At 41.1% G+C, this 13,990-nt stretch overlaps 1 protein-coding gene across 12 annotated transcripts in view; it reads right to left on the bottom strand.

Annotated features, from left to right (window-relative positions):
- TBC1D32 (TBC1 domain family member 32) overlaps positions 1 to 13,990 on the bottom strand; it is a 199,474-nt gene that overhangs the window by 70,007 nt on the left and 115,477 nt on the right. For all 12 annotated transcript variants that reach the window (XM_043510889.1, XM_038396853.2, XM_043510892.1 and 9 more), the window contains one exon: positions 13,140 to 13,265. In XM_043510889.1, the coding sequence (XP_043366824.1) occupies positions 13,140 to 13,265 (126 nt within the window). The remainder of the gene's footprint in view (positions 1 to 13,139; positions 13,266 to 13,990) is intronic.

Raw genomic sequence — 13,990 nt, forward strand, 5'->3', positions numbered from 1 at the left:
GCGTAAACTAATTAAGGTGGTGGGATATAATTGGTTAGCTAATCATGTTACAATATGTTAGGATTGGTTAGGTAAATTTCAGTAAAATGACTGCTTAAGGTATAGCTGAGATTGCTACTATATAAATTCGGGGAAAACAGGAAATAAGTTGGGATTCAAAAATAAGGAAAAAGGAACTTGGATTTAAGCTTGCTGGAAGGTCACCCCAATAAACATCAAATTGTTTTCACCTTTGGACTTCGGGTATTGTTGCTCTCTGTTCATGCGAAAAGGATCAGGGAAGTGAGAGGGTGAAGGAAGAAGTCCCCTAACAAAGTCATACCTTTATAAAAATTAATGTAGATAGCACAAGCATATTTATTCTATGGGACTCATTAAAGCACAACCTTATGTTCATTTTGTCGGTACCTGAAAAAAAATTAGTTTAGAGACTGCAATATTTTCTAGTCCAGAGCAGAGGAGTTTGGATCCCTGAGGATGGCAAACTCTGCCAAACTGTTGCTTGTTCAGGATATTTTTCAAAAGAAATACTATTTTCATAATTATCATATAAAAGCCCCTTCTGCTGCTGTCACAGTTCAGCCACTCTGTGATGCAGCATTGCTGTTGAAATTAGACATTTGTAAAAGTCTTCTTCTTTTTCCTCTTCTTGGATTCAAGTAAATCCTCCGTATAGATTAACATGTTAATATTTATGTAGCAGCATGGCCCCACTCTTGAAAAAATATATGCATGTGTTTAACTTTACATTCTGAGAGTAACGCTACTGTTGTACTTAAGCCTTTGTATAATTGGGGCCACAATTAGCATAACATAATTAAAACAAGAAAAAATTACTGCTTAGACTAAGACATGGAAACTAAAGAGCTTCTCTTGGGAAAACTTGCAGTTCACTTGTAACAGTACATTTAAGATATGACTGTTCACATTCAGATCAATGAAATATGTCATGCTCGAATAATAAATAGGAGCAATGTCACAAGCTTAAAATATTGCATAATTCACAAAATTTAAAGTCAATACGGAATATTTTAATTTGATCTTTTTTATTGGAAGGCATCCACATGCTTGACCCAACAGCCAAATACTTTAGTTCAGTAATTGAACTAATGGAAAAAGTGACAGTTCAACTGCTAAGCAGGTTTTTTTTTTTTTTTTTTTTTTTAATTCTAGAACAAAATTGATTCCAGCCATCTGTAAGTATTCATCTAAGTGTCCAGCAGGGGTCTGTGAAAACACAATCAAGTTTATGAGAGAAAAAAATACCCAAGTGGAGTGTATTGAAATAAACTTGGTTGTGAAGTAAATTGAGGGCTTTCACAGGACAAGACATTTCTTTTGAGATATTATTTATGTAAAATGATAGGCTGTTCTAAGTTGCTGTAGTTTGTGTGCTTTAATACCTAAAAGTTTACTTTAGCTACATATGCTGATGCTACTTTCAATTGGGCTCTTTCTGGAATCCAGAGCTCTCTAGTTTTGGAAGTAAAAAATATTGCAGAGCAAAGTAAATCTTCATTAAAATGAAAATCAACTGAGTGATTGGTCATTTTTTTCAACCAGATCAAAAAGAAAATTGTGGCATACTCATGGCATACAAACTCAGGATTGCTACAGTACTGCAAGTAATGCAGTCTACTGCAAGACACAACCATTGTTCCATTGCTGTCCGTCATGGTACTGTCCGTAGAACTATACCTGGACAGAAAGTTTTATACACTCCCTTCTCTAAATTCACTTAAAAACTCAATGTTTGTGGCTCTTGTTCACCTTCATAAAAAAAAAAGGAAAAAACAAATAATCCTAATAAATTTATCTACTCATAATATACATGCTGAGCAAACATCATACCAAGTCTCCCATAAAATATATTTTATTAAAAACCAAGCGTTCCCAAACCAACGCAGTTAGCTGGAATTTTGCTGTTTCTGAAATAGTCCCATTCAGATCTACTGCATTTGAACGAGAGCTTTTAGCACCTTGGGGTTAGCAGTACCTTCCTCAGTTAAAGTATTATTTTGTGGTAGTATTTTTGGGAATAATTAAATTGCTTTTCAAATCATTCAGTTTCCATTGCTGTAATGCTCTCTTCCTGTACCATAACACTTCTTTATGCTTTTCCAGAATCCATGTGATATACAAACATGCTTTTATGGGTACTTTCTTGCTTAGCTATTCCCCATGCTGTTCAATGCAAATATATTTATTCAATAAACATCTTTTGGATTCATGTTAACAAAATGCAATATTTGCTTTAAATTCTCAGTTGTCACTTTTGATATCTTTTCAATGATGGTATGGAAAATAATGCACATCAGCTTTTGACATTGGATATGGCCCACTACAAAGCACAAAAGAATAAATCTCTGTTCTTTCCTTTGGAAACTCACTGTTTTAAACATCAGGTGTTCTGTTTTCAGATTTAAATTGTTTTTCTTCACAATTGCTTGTTTCTTTTTATACTCGGTAGGATACACTGACAATTTTCAACACTAATTTCATAATGCCCAAGCAAAGAGAGCAAACTAGTAAAAATGCTGCATACATATAAACTGATTATGCACACATTCTAATTATTTCATATTCTGCATGATACACAACTTTTAAGAAAAATTGTTTAGAAGGTTGGGAGGTCAATCTGAGAGATGCAAGAAAGTAGGTGTGAAAAAATCAGCATATTTTTATGCTAGAAAAAAATCTATTTTAAAATGTATTATATTTCAATTTATCTTTATTATACTGACAGAAGTTCATATAAAATACACTTACTGGTTTGAGTTGTGGACCTCAATTTGTTTATCCTTTCTACAGAGTGCTTGGGAAAGAAAAACCCTGACTCTCAGTGAACTACAGTCATCAAAAACTATAAACTCATTACACAGAGTTTATGAGAATAAAAAGTCCTGAGAATTTAGCAACTTTTGCTAAATTGGCTGACTTGAGCCACATTAACACAAACTAGTAGTAGAAAGTTCCTTATTTCATAATCTTTACACTGAATCTCTTCCTTTACAGATTACTTACTAAGTTTTCTGTTACTTTGGCACTAAAGCCCCTAGATTACTTTACCTTATAAGTAAAGGTGAAATTCTGGTCCCCTGGGTTGCACAGTCTTTCTGTAAAGGGAACGCATATCGGCTTTCCTCTAAGCTTTCTTATGTTTGTTAGTTATATTGACCACCTTTCTAAAGTATGACATACTTTGAAAAGTGAAAAGAAAAGGAGTACTTGTGGCACCTTAGAGACTAACAAATTTATTAGAGCATAAGCTTTCGTGAGCTACAGCTCACTTCATCGGATGCATTTGGTGGAAAATACAGTGGGGAGAATTATATACACACACAGAGAACATGAAACAATGGGTTTTATCATACACACTGTAAGGAGAGTGATCACTTAAGATAAGCCATCACCAGCAGCGGGGAGGGGGGGGGGAAGGAGGAAAACCTTTCATGGTGACAAGCAAGGTAGGCTATTTCCAGCAGTTAACAAGAATATCTGAGGAACAGTGGGGGGGGGAGAAATAACATGGGGAAATAGTTTTACTTTGTGTAATGACTCATCCATTCTCAGTCTCTATTCAAGTGCTTCCGCCGACGTGCACGAGCTGAAATTGTGGAAAAGCAGCATCGCTTGCCCCATAACCTCAGCCATGCAGAACACAATGCCATCCACAGCCTCAGAAACAACTCTGACATCATAATCAAAAAGGCTGACAAAGGAGGTGCTGTCATCATCATGAATAGGTCGGAGTATGATCAAGAGGCTACTAGGCAGCTCTCCAACACCACTTTCTACAAGCCATTACCCTCTGATCCCACTGAGAGTTACCAAAAGAAACTACAGCATTTGCTCATGAAATTCCCTGAAAAAGCACAAGAACAAATCCGCACAGACACACCCCTGGAACCCCGACCGGGGGTATTTTATCTGCTACCCAAGATCCATAAACCTGGAAATCCTGGAAGCCCCATCATCTCAGGCATTGGCACCCTGACAGCAGGATTGTCTGGCTATGTAGACTCCCTCCTCAGGCCCTAGGTTACCAGCACTCCCAGCTATCTTCGAGACACCACTGACTTCCTGAGGAAACTACAGTCCATTGGTGATCTTCCTAAAAACACCATCCTAGCCACTATGGATGTAGAAGCCCTCTACACCAACATTCCACACAAAGATGGACTACAAGCCGTCAGGAACAGTATCCCCGATACTGTCACGGCTAACCTGATGGCTGAACTTTGTGACTTTGTCCTCACCCATAACTATTTCACATTTGGGGACAATGTATACCTTCAAATCAGCAGCACTGCGATGGGTACCCGCATGGCCCCACAGTATGCCAACATTTTTATGGCTGACTCAGAACAACACTTCCTCAGCTCTCATCTCCTAATGCCCCTACTCTACTTGCGCTACATTGATGACATCTTCATCTGGACCCATGGAAAAGAAGCCCTTGAGGAATTCCAACATGATTTCAACAATTTCCATCCCACCATCAACCTCAGCCTGGACCAGTACACACAAGAGATCCAATTCCTGGACACTACGGTGCTAATAAGCAATGGTCACATAAACACCACCCTATATCGGAAACCTACTGACCGCTATTCCTACCTACATGCCTCTAGCTTTCATCCAGAGCATACCACACGATCCATTGTCTACAGCCAAGCTCTACGATATAACCGCATTTGCTCCAACCCCTCAGACAGAGACAAACACCTACAAGATCTCCATCATGCATTCCTACAACTACAATATCCACCTGCTGAAGTGAAGAAACAGATTGACATAGCCAGAAGATTACCCAGAAGTCACCTACTACAGGACAGGCCCAACAAAGAAAACAACAGAATGCCACTAGCCATCACCTTCAGCCCCCAACTAACCCAACCCCAGCCCCCTCTCCAACGCATCATCAAGGATCTACAACCTATCCTGAAGGACGACCCATCACTCTCACAGATCTTGGGAGACAGACCAGGCCTTGCTTACAGACAGCCCCCCAATCTGAAGCAAATACTCACCAGCAACCACACACCACACAACAGAACCACCAACCCAGGAACCTATTCTTGCAACAAAGCCCGTTGCCAACTCTGTCCACATATCTATTCAGGGGACACCATCATAGGGCCTAATCACATCAGCCACACTATCCGAGGCTCGTTCACCTGCGCATCTAACAATGTGATATATGCCATCATGTGCCAGCAATGCCCCTCTGCCATGTACATTGGCCAAACTGGACAGTCTCTACGTAAAAGAATGAATGGACACAAATCAGACGTCAAGAATTATAACATTCAAAAACCAGTTGGAGAACACTTCAATCTCTCTGGTCACTCGATTACAGACCTACGAGTGGCCATCCTTCAACAAAAAAGCTTCAAAAACCAGACTCCAACGAGAGACTGCTGAATTGGAATTAATTTGCAAACTGGATACAATTAATTTAGGCTTGAATAGAGACTGGGAATGGATGAGTCATTTCACAAAATAAAACTATTTCCCTATGTTATTTCTCCCCCCCACCACCCCCCACTGTTCCTCAGATATTCTTGTTAACTGCTGGAAATAGCCTACCTTGCTTGTCACCATGAAAGGTTTTCCTCCTTTCCCCCCCCCTGCTGCTGGTGATGGCTTATCTTAAGTGATCACTCTCCTTACAGTGTGTATGATAAACCCATTGTTTCATGTTCTCTGTGTGTGTGTATATCAATCTCCCCTCTGTTTTTTCCACCAAATGCATCCGATGAAGTGAGCTGTAGCTCACGAAAGCTTATGCTCTAATAAATTTGTTAGTCTCTAAGGTGCCACAAGTACTCCTTTTCTTTTTGTGAATACAGACTAACACGGCTGCTACGCTGAAACCTTTGAAAAGTGACTTTCTGAAAATGCCACCTTTTTACTCAACAGTTCTGTTCCTCTGTGAGTTGTATCCATTCCTACTTTAGTGGCAAAAATACTCCTCTTTAATCTCATCAGCACAGAATGAGATGGATTCCACTCCTTTTTGTGCATTACCAACACAGATGTTTATATTCCCATCAACTCTCATTCATCAGCCTTCTGAGTTCGTAATATTTCCATGGTGGAGAGAGATTTCATCGGGTTCGAGGCTTTCTTCCATAGCTTCACCAGGCCATTGTTTAACAAGCCCTAGTGATCTACAGCTTTGTGGACTGCAACCATGGCTTGGTAAAAATGACACAAAAAAAATCCCAATGCTGAAGGTCACGGTTTTGGGTGCAGCACCATGAGAACAGCCTACCTTCTCTCCAGCCATCATTATTTCCAACAACAACCTTTTGTGCTGAAGGTAGGAGAGACAGCCAATTACCTGGTCAGGGTGGACATATTTTTTTCAATTGCAAATGCTAATGTATGGCCAGAGGAACATCTCAATGCTGAAGCTTGAAGAATTTGTAGCCTAGTGTGACTTAGCTAAATTGATGAGCACATATTGCATCTGGAATCACTGTCTCCAACCCAAGAATATGAATGAACAATAGGAACACCCATTACCATCAACTTCCAAATATTAGGGCTCAGTGTGTTGAGTAGCTTATATTTGACAAAGACCTTGACTTCAAACAAGGAAGTGTGGAATATTTCCATGAGAAAGCTGCTCCATTACTATTCCCAGAGGGAAAGTGGGGTTTGGTAGTGACACTGACTTACAGGTAATCGGGTGTCTGGGCTGACTCCTACTTCTGTTTCAAGGATTTATCCTTCAAAATATTCTGGGGCAGCTTCATCCTGGACATAGTGGAAACTGCTTGGGGTGTCCTGAAAAGGGATTGGAGACATTTATCATTCTTTCATGAAGCTCAGGATCACATCTGGAAGCGAACCTGGCATCCTTTGATTTTGTGGTCAATTCCCAGATGATAATGTAATGATTTTGTAGTCAGTCATTGGCATAGTCTGCTGCCAAACACAGGCACCAAAGGCACTAAGGCAGGCTAGCACAGTTACAGGTGAGCTGCACTTTAGATCTCTTTTCAATCCTTCTCAAATGCACTTGCCAGGTGACAGGCTTGGCTTCCTTCACTTCTTTTAAGGGTCGAAGCCACTCTTAGACCAGATATCTCAGTTGCATCTCCCAGTTTCCCAAATGCGGCTCCTCTGGCAGGTACTTTTGACCTTGGTTCCCCACAAGATTTCGCTTTTGGTCACCAGCAGCTGATTAAAGTGACTCAAAATAGATTCAAACAAACAAACAAAACTTGTTTCATCACCCAAAGGAACCACAAACCTGGGTCTTACCTAAGCCTTATTCTTTCCTTGCAAGTTTTGTAAATTCCAATTAGCTAAGCCACTCCTATATCTGGACTGGGATATTGTTTCCTCAGCTCCCTTGAAATTCTTTATCTAGAAATGGATTATCACTGACTATTGTTTAATTTCCTGCTTCTTTCCTAACAGTCCCTTATTAAACTGAACTAGTTCATTCACACATTTCAATAATCTAAAATGGCTATTGGAGTGGGCATCTGCCCCACTCCAGTAAAACAGAGGTTAAAAGCAGACAAGCTAGGCTGATTGGGGAAGCAGCTACAGCTGTGGCCAGCTTAATTAAGGCCCAGCTGGCCTTGATAAGAGGACTGTGGGCCAGAAGCTGGAGAAGTCTCACTCTATCCCTGGAGTGGGAAGGGCTAGCTGCCTGGGAACAAGGTACCTGAAGCGTAGCAGTGCTGGGGAAGGGCAAAGGAGCTGGGGAGCTCCAGCCTGGTAAACCTCCAGGCTGCAGGCCTTGTTGAAAGCCTATCAAGGGTACTGGGTCTACAGAGGTACAGACCAAGATAGGCAAAGACAGCAGGTCCTAACCCCTTGCCAATGATGAATGGCCATTACAGACTGCAGTCTGCCCCAGTGAGCAAGGGCTAGATGATGACTGGCAGTAGCCACTGAAGCGAGGTGGGTTTAGAAGGTTGGGAGGTCCCCTGGGAGGGGAGACCCAGGTCGTATGGGGGTACTGCTGGGGCAGAACACTGATGTAAAGGGCACTTGAGTCTGGGAGGGTCACGGGGCCAGCAGCAGGCGAGACACTGGCCAGCAGAGAGCGCTCCGTGCGCTGGAAAAGAGCTAATTCCCAGATGACCAACCGGAGGCGCCGCACCGGTGAGTCCTCGCCTCACTACACTATACATGATTACCTTAATAACTAGATCACATATTCATAAAAGTATTAGAAATTTTAAACCCATGTTCTTCACACAGGCACTGGAAAACCCTCATATCAGAAGTGCAAGACAGATGTGGGAACTCCTTGAAACACTGGTATCAAAACATCATAAAAAGTCAGAAAAAAGAGCCTGGTCCCAAACATTGAAAATGATCACAGCTAGTGCACTGAGGAAGGTATTGGAGTTAACAAAACTGGAAGAAGAAGATTAAGACGGATATATATGCAACAGAGCACTGACAACACAGGTACCAAAGCACAGGAAGAACTGAATGACCTTGAAGACTGAAGTAATGCAAATGGGATGAAATTTAATAGTAGTGCAAGGTCATCCACTAAGAATCTCATAATATCTCCCTGACCCTGGCTCTGCTATAAAACAGGGGCTCATCAGTTGGAAGTTACTGAGGAGGAGAGAGACCTGGCTGTGTCGGTTGATCACAGCATCACTATGAGCCACTATAATGTGGCTGCGAAAAAGGCAAATGTAATCCTAAGATACATCAGGTGAGGCATTTCCTGTAGAGACAAAGAAGTATTAATGCCATAGTACAAGGCACTGGTAAAATCTTATTTGGAATACTGTGTACAATTCTGGTCATCCACTTTCAAAAAAGATTAATTCAAACTGGATAACTGCAGAGAAGAGGAGATCAGGAGGACTTATTTTATTACACTAAAAAGAGATTGTTTGGCTTAGCAAAATGAAGGCAGAGAGGGGATATGCTTGCTCTCTATAAATACATCAGGCTGATAAACATCAGGGAGAATGAAGAGAGAGGTATTTAATCTAAAGGATAATTCTGGCACAAGAACAAGGAGTCGTGGGGGCAAACAACTTAATTTTTTTAAAGAGAGAACTGAACAAATTTATGAGTGCAATCATATAACCATGTTGCTTGTAATGGTGAGAGAAGGGCTCAGCAGTCCTGGGCCCTTCTGGTTCATGTCAGATGTTCCTAAAATCTTATGCTTCAGGGGTTCAGTCGGTCACCTGCAGGGGTGAATCTGATGGTTCTCAGGGTGCCCAGAACTGAGAATCACCTTGTTACCTCCCTGACTCCAGACAGAGAGATTTGCTGGTGCTTAACTGGGTGTTAGCTCCCTGACCCTCCTGAGGTCTGTTACCCAAACAATCTTCTCTGAGCTATGCCAGCCCTTACTTTGCCTTGCAAGTTACCAAACGGTGCACCCCAATTCCCTAGTCCCTGTGAAGCATTCCCCCTGTAGTGTTCAGCCCATTATGCAGTGATCACACACAGTAAAACCAGGTATGCTGTTCCCAAAGGAACAGTGTACTTACCAGCTTGAATGATTCAACATAGGATCAGCTCTTTGTATAAGACCAGAGCATTGAGTTACATTTATAATGAAAACAATCATAAATTTATCATCAGAGATTAAGATTTAAGAGATAGAGATTAAGGATAATGGAAACAAAAGGGTTGCATATAAAACAATCATAAGGTTCTTAGATACTAAACTTAAGCTACTTTAGACAGATGGTTAGCTTGTTAAAGTTATCTCACCCCAAATGTCCTTTGCAGCATTTTCAAGCAGGGCTGGATGGGATGCCCTTTTTGTAAATGTAAACATGTTATCCATTTACTTGCTTAGTGCAGAACTAGGTGCTTTTTTGTCTCTCTTAAATTCCCCAAAGTTCACTGTCTGCCTCATGAGACAGGGCAACCCCCTATGGTTCAATTTCATGCGTCTTGTCTCCCTATTGACTTCCCACACTCCTGTTGACTTCCCATGTAAATGGGGCTTCACTGTGCTGGCTTACAATGCTTAATTTACATTTTGACAGATACACATTTTACCTCCTGTCTGGAAGAAAGCTATTTTTCTCTTTGGTTAGTGATAGACTTTAAATCAGATTTTTTAGTACATATACACAACTTCTTAAATATTATTTGTACATGCAGCTTGTTATGATTATGAGGATCAGTATGATAAAAGCTTTTATTAGAGACTTCACATGACAGAGCCTGTAAGAGTGAGCTGTAGCTCACGAAAGCTTATGCTCAAATAAATTTGTTAGTCCCACAAGTACTCCTTTTCTTTTTGTAATAGGGCAGGACTAAGCGGTCAAAGCCAAGGGTAGAATCAGGGTCATGGTTGGGAGTCACACCAAACTGAAAACCAGAGTCAAGAGGCCACACCAAGTCTCAAAGCCAGAGTCATGCTAAGGATTAAGCTGTAGTCAGACTCAAAAGTCACATCAAAGGTCAAGGATGGAGACAGCTGCAGGGGTCAAGGAAAGGAATCAGAAACAAAGAGCAGGGCATGGAAGGAGAGGAGATGAGGGGTGGTGAAAGGAACAAGGAGTAGAAGCCAAGCAAAGAAGCAAGAACTTGGTCTCAGAGAGCTCGGTGGTAAGAGACCTAGCAACTAGTTGTTCAGACAAAGGGTGGGATAGGAATAAGATGATTTATGCCAAGTGGGGTCAAAGCAGTCTGCTTCTAGTCACTTGATCCCACTGATTCAGCAGGTGTAGCCTCTGGTAATGAGGTCTCAGTTGCAGTTTCCTCATCTGACCTTGCAATGTTATGGCACAGAGGGTAAGGTTTTCACTCAGCAACCTTGTAGGCCTAGGTTCAAGACCTAAGGAGTCTGACAACATCATTTATGGGCAAATACCATGACAGTGATACGTCAGGTACAGTGAATTTGTCAGGCCCATTAGGAGTTGCTGTTTGTGTTAGGAGTTGTTGACCTACTAAGTGTGATATGTAATCTATCACTTAATTCAGCCTCTGCACCAGATGACTGGAGGATAGCTAATACCACCAATTTTTAAAAACGTCTCCAGAGGCAATCTTGGCAATTACAGGCTGGTAAACCTAACCTCAGTACCAGGCAAACTGATTGAAACTACAGTCAAGAACAAAATTATCAGACACACAGATGACCACAACTTGCTTGGGAAGAGTCAACATGGCTTTTGTAAAGGGAAACCATGCCTCACAACTCTATTAGAATTCTTGTAATTAGAATTCACGTAGACAAGGGTGATCCAGTGGATATAGGGTAATGGATTTTCAAAAAGCCTTTGACAAGGTCCCTCATCAAAGGCTCTTTAGCAAAGTAAGAAGTCAGAAGATAAGAGGAAAGGACCTCTCATGGATCAGAAACAGGTTAAAAGACAGAAAAGAAAGGGTAGGAATAAATGGTCACTTTTCACAATGGAGAGAGAGAAATGGTCAGGTTCCTCAGGGATCTGTACTAGGACCAGTGCTGTTCAACATATTCATAAATGTTCTGGAAAAAAAGGGGTCAACAGTGAGATGGCAAAGTTTGCAGACCACACAAAACTATTCATGATAGTTAAGTTCAAAGAAGACTGTGAAGAGGATCTCACAAAACTGGGAGACTGGGCAGGAAAATGGCAGATCCAATTCAATGTTGATGAATGCAAAGCAGTGCACTTTGGAAAACATAATCCCAACTACACATACAAAATTATGGAGTCTAAATTAGCTCTTATCATTCACTAAAGAGATCTTCGAGTCTTTGTGGACAGGCCCAACAAAGAAAACAACAGAACGCCACTAGCCATCACCTTCAGCCCCCAACTAAAACCTCTCCAACGCATCATCAAGGATCTACAACCTATCCTGAAGGACGAGCCATCGCTCTCTCAGATCTTGGGAGACAGACCAGTCCTTGCTTACAGACAGCCCCCCAATCTGAAGCAAATACTCACCAGCAACCACACACCACACAACAGAACCACTAACCCAGGAACCTATCCTTGCAACAAAGCCCGTTGCCAACTCTGTCCACATATCTATTCGGGGGATACCATCATAGGGCCTAATCACATCAGCCACAATATCAGAGGCTCGTTCACCTGCGCATCTACCAATGTGATATATGCCATCATGTGCCAGCAATGCCCCTCTGCCATGTACATTGGCCAAACTGGACAGTCTCTACGTAAAAGAATGAATGGACACAAATCAGACGTCAAGAATTATAACATTCAAAAACCAATTGGAGAACACTTCAATCTCTCTGGTCACTCGATCACAGACCTAAGAGTGGCTATACTTCAACAAAAAAGCTTCAAAAACAGACTCCAACGAGAGACTGCTGAATTGGAATTAATTTGCAAACTGGATACAATTAACTTAGGCTTGAATAGAGACTGGGAATGGATGAGTCATTACACAAAGTAAAACTATTTCCCCATGGTATTTCTCCCTCCCCCCCCACTGTTCCTCTGATATTCTTGTTAACTGCTGGAATTAGCCTACCTTGCTTGTCACCATGAAAGGTTTTCCTCCTTCCCCCCCCCTGCTGCTGGTGATGGCTTATCTTAAGTGATCACTCTCCTTACAGTGTGTATGATAAACCCATTGTTTCATGTTCTCTGTGTGTGTGTATATAAATCTCTCCTCTGCTTTTTCCACCAAATGCATCCGATGAAGTGAGCTGTAGCTCACGAAAGCTTATGCTCTAATAAATTTGTTAGTCTCTAAGGTGCCACAAGTACTCCTTTTCTTTTTGCGAATACAGACTAACACGGCTGCTACTCTGAAACCAGTAATAAAAATGGTACTGAGTGCATTAGTCCACCAGTATTTCCAGTGCTGCAGCATCTTTCCCTGATGTTATATTTTAAGGTGTGACAAAGTGGTAGCCTTTACATCTGAATGTTAATGTATGACAATGCTAACCTGAGATCACAAGCAAAATACCAATCCCTGTTCTTCCTAAACAGTGTTGTTAAAAGAAATGAAACTTTTCTCATCCATTTGGTCCTTTTCTAAAATGTATTGGCTGAACCTTGAGAAACAGTAATTTGCTGATAGTAAGGGAAAAAAAATAACCAATGTCAATGCATAATTAGATACGGTAAAAGCAATGCAGTCCTCAGTGAAAATGTGAAAAACAGTTGTTTACCAGTGCCTAATGGGAAAAAATATATACTCACTGGTTCCATTGATGACATCAGGTTTGGCTTTCATGATTTTGCAAAATTGTCTTCTACAGTTTTCAATCCATACTAGCTGTTTATCTGGATTTTTTAAGGATGCCAACAGCTTGTTGAGATCACTATCTAAAATAAAAATGAAACACACATTGTGTTTTTTGTAACACAAATCAGCTTTATCATAGCAACATTTTTTAAAATAAATAGTAAAAAAGCTACAAGCTACAGATAGGCCTGAGGGCTATTGCTCCTTAGCTGCACAGGGAATGAGTACAGACACTAGTACTGTTCAGAGAGGAACAGGAAACTCAGCTGACTCCTCCATCTCTTTGCTATCATCTTAGCCAGTGTTTGAGCAGTCCTCAAATGCTCTCATGAAAAGAAGATTGTTCAGCACTCCATAAATAACAATCATGAATATCCCATGCTGGCTGTTCACCATCACATGGGGGAAGTAACCAATCCAACTGTGGAGATAGGAAGCAGGATTTTTTGTGCTTTATCCCAGGTCTTTATACCCACCACGTCTGATGGGGGACTCTGGGTCATGTCTCACCTCCAGAATTCCCACACCACCTCCTACTGAGAATGGGGAAGTGCCTTGATATTGGCATTCATAAGTGCTCCATGTGGCTACACTTTGTATATTTCTGACAAGTTATTAGTACATGACCGCTCTTTCCTTCCCAGCAGCAACAGTACTACCACAGTTAGGTATCTGTGGTCCAGTAGACCTGAAGTACCTAAAGAACAGGAACTGAATAGATATTCTAATCTACAGCAGCACTGCAAACCCCAACATTCAAAAATCAAAAGTCATGTTCCAAAGAATAATAAGGTTGGCTTAAAAC

The sequence above is a fragment of the Dermochelys coriacea genome, chromosome 3, assembly GCF_009764565.3.
Source record: "Dermochelys coriacea isolate rDerCor1 chromosome 3, rDerCor1.pri.v4, whole genome shotgun sequence".
In the NCBI taxonomy this organism is placed as follows: Eukaryota; Metazoa; Chordata; order Testudines; family Dermochelyidae; genus Dermochelys; species Dermochelys coriacea.